This window comes from Engraulis encrasicolus, chromosome 6, assembly GCF_034702125.1.
Source record: "Engraulis encrasicolus isolate BLACKSEA-1 chromosome 6, IST_EnEncr_1.0, whole genome shotgun sequence".
NCBI classification, from domain to species: Eukaryota; Metazoa; Chordata; class Actinopteri; order Clupeiformes; family Engraulidae; genus Engraulis; species Engraulis encrasicolus.
The window spans coordinates 24,211,429-24,216,428 of NC_085862.1; the positions used below are offsets into that span (position 1 = coordinate 24,211,429).

The 5,000-nt window shown below is 43.3% G+C and overlaps 1 protein-coding gene across 1 annotated transcript in view; it reads left to right on the plus strand.

Moving 5' to 3' along the window:
- Positions 1–5,000, plus strand: part of LOC134450931 (cadherin-2-like) — a 77,898-nt gene that overhangs the window by 72,203 nt on the left and 695 nt on the right. The window contains exon 16 of the mRNA XM_063200986.1: positions 3,448–5,000. This exon is cut by the window's right edge and continues 695 nt beyond it. Within this exon, the coding sequence (XP_063057056.1) occupies positions 3,448–3,654 (207 nt within the window). The 3' untranslated portion in view covers positions 3,655–5,000. The remainder of the gene's footprint in view (positions 1–3,447) is intronic.

The window sequence follows — 5,000 nt, forward strand, 5'->3', positions numbered from 1 at the left end:
GGATTTTGACTTTTGAAAAACTTCTTATGTAAACTCATAAAAGTTCCAAAAGGAGCTTTGTGAAGATAGTGAAAAGAAAGTGAAATAAACAAAAGGATGAGAGAGAAGGAGCGAGAGAGGGAGAGAGTGAAAAAAGGCATTGCTCAATCCCCAGTGAAAGCACATGCATACACCCACGCAGATATTAAATTGGAGAGGCAGAACCCATAAAAAAGGAGCTGTGTCTTTCTTTATACAAGCCTGACAGAATGACAAGCAAACAACAAATCTTTATCTACCAAAAAATGCTGTTTGAGTGAATGTGAGATTGAGATCCATACGGGCTGCCAGATACGAGGCTTTGTGGGCTTCGCACAGGTGCGGTTGGGTGATGCAACCACCTATATTCCAGTGAAAATAAAAAACATAACAAAACTCTACTGACATTTTAGTTTCAGGCAAGGGAGAACCCCAAGGAACACACAAATAACGGATAAACAACACATAAATAACAACATAAATGGACAAATTGTTACCGTTAATTATGCCACTGGGTGCAGTTAGCTTTAATGCAAACCACCATTTTTTTCTAGGTCATTGGCTGTGAGAGATAGTAGAATGTATTGTCTGTATTGTATGTATTGCTCTTATGTTTACTATTATGAAGATGCTGTAGCTTCTTATTGGACCACTGGGAGGTTGCTTTAGAATCTGAATGTTTTAACGCTACGCCACTATTGTATTACTGGACTGTACATTAGTTTGAGGATATCTAAAACTGTGAAACAAACCATTTTACAATCCTACAGTCCCACTTTTAAATTCTGAATGCCATTCTTCAATTTTATTTTTCTTTCTTATGTTCCCACATTTGGGATATTGTTGAGTTTGTTGTTGAGAATTACAGTTTCCTCCTGTTAAGGGAGCGAGGGAATACTATTGAATTGCTGTATCCTAACCGGCACACAAGCGCAGCATAGCGCAGCACAGCACAGCATGTCCACACTCCCAGCGTCCTACTTAGCATGGGAATCCGGGAGCTCACACTGCGCAGCTGTGGGCTACCCACTCAGCTCTATACTCAATCAAATCATCGCATTTAATGCTCGTAATTCCTTCAGCAGTCTCAGAAGAACACAAACATGCCAGAGAAAAATAAAATAAAAAGACAAACCTCCCACTACCACCCACCCACCCATCACAAAGCCCCCCATAGTTTGATTAATTACTTCCCTTCCTCCTCCATGTTGGGAGCAAAGCTAAGCGCAGTGCTGTGAATGGGAATATCTGTTCCATGCTAATTTATGCGCTCTCTGTTTGCAGACAGACAGAGGAGTTTGTAGGGGAAGCGGTAGTGTGGCTGGTTGAATACTAATGCTCGCGATGGCAAGGTTCATCGATGTTTGTTAATGATAAACAGGGCTTTTTGTCTGGGAGGGGTTTTTTTGTTTTTGCGGTTCATTAATATGCTACAGCAATCTAAAAGGTTGCACTGGTTTCATTGCCATATTTCTGTGATCGTATTCTCTTTGTGACTCCACATATAAAGGAACAACAGTAGCTCATTTTGTTCCAGACAATACTTCTGGCACATTTTGAGGTTTATTATTTTTGTCTTGTAATGGTTGTCAGGCGGGAGTGAATCAGGGTTAGGTGGAGGTGGAGGTGGAGGGGGTTGGCTAAATGTTAGATGTTAAGCAAGGGTCTGTTGTTGTAGTGGTTGGCATTGGATGTTTGTGTTTAGCAAGGGGTTTGTGTCGCGGTGGTTGGCTCTCGGACGTTTAGAAAGGGTTGTGTTGTGTTGTGAGGAATGCTGTGTGTTTAATCCGTAATGAGCTCGAATCAGACCAAATAGGCAGAACTATGGTGTCAGATGCTTTGCGGGCAGCAAACAAGTCGGCCCATTGCTCTTGACTTTGAAGACTTAAACGAGCGTGAACAGCTTTAATGCACTGCTCTAGCTTCCCTCTCCCCTCACACTCCCTTCCTTTTCTCCTTTTCCCTCTTTTCTCCATTCTTTTTTTTCTCTTTCTGCACTCTTTCCACCCCCTCCTTCCCCCTCTCCGCTCTCTCTTCACTTCTCTGTTCCTCTTGGCCAGTCATGGGCTAGTGGTTATGGAGTTGTACTTGTAGTCAAGGGGTCACGTGTGCAGTTCCCCACACTGGCAGGTGGGTGCGGGATGGGGGGTAGGGGGGTAGGGTAGGGTTGGAGTGAATGACCTGCACAGTCCTCCAACATCCCCCGTGATTGCTCTCCGGGTGCCATGGCTGTCATGGCTGCTCTTTGCTTACACATGCGATGGCTTACATTCAGCAGCCTGTGTAGCTCTGTAGAGAGCCTGAGTCATCACTCATAATAGGAAACGACATTGAAAAAAATGATGCGTTAAGCAGAGACCTTCATGCAAATATTTCCATTCTTAAAGGTGCACTGTGTAATATTTTTTACCAGTTTCTTTCCAGAAATCATGCTGCCCATTCGCAAGTGTTACGTTTTTCATGAATACTTACCACCAAATTCGAAGTATTCATTATTACTGGGAAAATTGCACTTTTCATACATGAAAAGGTGGAGCTTCTCCATGTCTGCCATTTTGAATTTCCAGAAATGGACATTTTAGCTGCAACACCTACGATACTTTGGTAATACTGGTAAATATTACTTTATTATTTAGTAAATAATCATGAAAAGATCAAATTTGGCAATAGGCAGCACAGTTTGAATGAGCAGGATAGTCAGATTACCTTCACTGGCCACCATCTTCACAGTGCACCTTTAATATTGGTCTCTCTATTGACCACCATTGGATGTTTTTTCAATATTTGGTCCCTTAGAAGGCTTAGAGGACCATGACCCAGATGCTCTACGTGTGTGGCTTGGTGTGACATGTAATTACAATAACCAATGGCCATAGCCATGGATTTTAGGAAGACAAGAAATAGATACACCTCATTGTGTGCATTGTCGTGCAGCACTTCATTTTGTAAATTGATATATTGAGCGACATTTTTGTGCAGGAGGTGTAGACTATGCTGAAGCACCAAACAACTGGGTCTGCCTTTAGCCTATAGCTACACTCAAAAAATATGGTTAAGACAACATTATGCACTATAAATAATATATACAAAAACGTCTAGGTTTTCAGTTTAGTAAGGTTGGAGTTTTTTTAGTGTTTAAGGGGCTGGTTTACAGGACCTAGTGTGCCATGTGACTGGAATTACATATTTGGACTGACTTGTTACTCTTCTTTTTATAATGATAATAATAGTAGCAATTAAAGTGGCTCACACTCAAATTCTTATCACACAAAACTGTCAAGCGCAAATGTCAACTCCCTATCAAATCAGAAAAAAAAAATCAGAAGAATGTGCTACTGTAAATCCCAGTGACTTAATAATGAGAATTATATATGTGTTGGAACTGTATTAATTACAATTGCTTCTTCTTCCTCTCCTCTCCTTCCACAGGGCCTGCGAGCAGCGGACACGGACCCCACAGCGCCCCCTTATGACTCACTGCTTGTGTTCGACTACGAGGGCAGTGGCTCCACGGCCGGCTCGCTCTCCTCCCTGCACTCCTCCGTCAGTGGCAGCGACCAGGACTACGACTACCTCAGCGACTGGGGCCCGCGCTTCCGCAAGCTGGCCGACATGTATGGCGGATACGACGACTAGCCGGCGACCGCAACCGCTAGCTAACTAACTAGCTGGCATGTACGGGGGCTACGATGACTAGCTAGCTCTCTTGCGCGTTAGCTAGCTAGCTGGCTCTCAAGCAAGCACACCATACATGTTCAAAGCACCGCACCGCACACACATTCACACATATACATGCATATGTTCATGTACACTAACACATGCATATTACAACACTAAAACACCCATACATGCACGTGTTTAAACAACACAGCACACACATACAGTATGTACATACAGTACACACACACACACAAACACACACACACACACACACACACACACACACACACACACACACACACACACACATACATGCACACACGTTCATAAACACATGCCCATATACACACATTTGCATACCTTAACAGTACATGCACCACAAATGTACATGAATGGGAGGATTAAAAAAAGAAGAACAGATGTGAAGAGGAGTTAAAAAAAAGAAAAACAAATGAATGACTGGCACTTTGAACGATTTTGACGTGAAGGACATGAAACACGGACATGCTTGTAGATCCTCCAAACTGTTTTGTTTTGTTTTTTTTCCTCCCATGAGAGTGTGAGAGAGATACGAAGATGAAGACAAAGACAAGGAGACGGGTCACCGTGGCAACCTAGAAGCAGTTCTCTGGAGGCCACCTTTGTTTTGTTGAATACCTCAGAACATGAAGAGGGAACCTACAAAACCTCCCAGCGAGAAGGTTGGGGGGTGGCAGGAGAACATTGCAAGAACGTTGCGAGAACATTTGCGATTACACTTGAATCTCACAGTCCAGAAGCACTGGGATATATATTGTGCCTTTTTGTACATTTATGTTCGGTTCTGCTGTCTGCTTTTTTGTTTTCTTTGTACAATTTTTTTTATCTGTTGGTTGGGCTTTAAATTATAACAGGCTGTGAGGTGAGTTGCGGACAAAAGCTGGTGTTTATCCCCTTTTGTGGTTTTCAGGCCGACCAGAACAGAGCCGGTGCCAGTGCATGCACCAGTTACGTTCGGCGCTAAAGTGCTTATCTGCGAACCACCTGTGTTCATACCGGGCTCTGAACTTTTTCCACACGTGACTGTGTTACCCGGATGAATCTGCTGATGGCCACTCACTCTTTGCATAGAAAAAAGTATTTTGTGGTTCGCCTTGGGAACCAACTTTCTGGTTTGCGAACGCTAAGATCTGTGGTGTGAATACGACGGCCAGATCGCGATTAGGTGCAGGCACAGGCACCAGCACAGTTCTCAGTCAGCCTGAATACGCCATTTGAGTTCCTCCGTACAGCTACCATACTTGGTGCAAAATGTTGTCAAAATGTCGTCAAAGCATCACAAA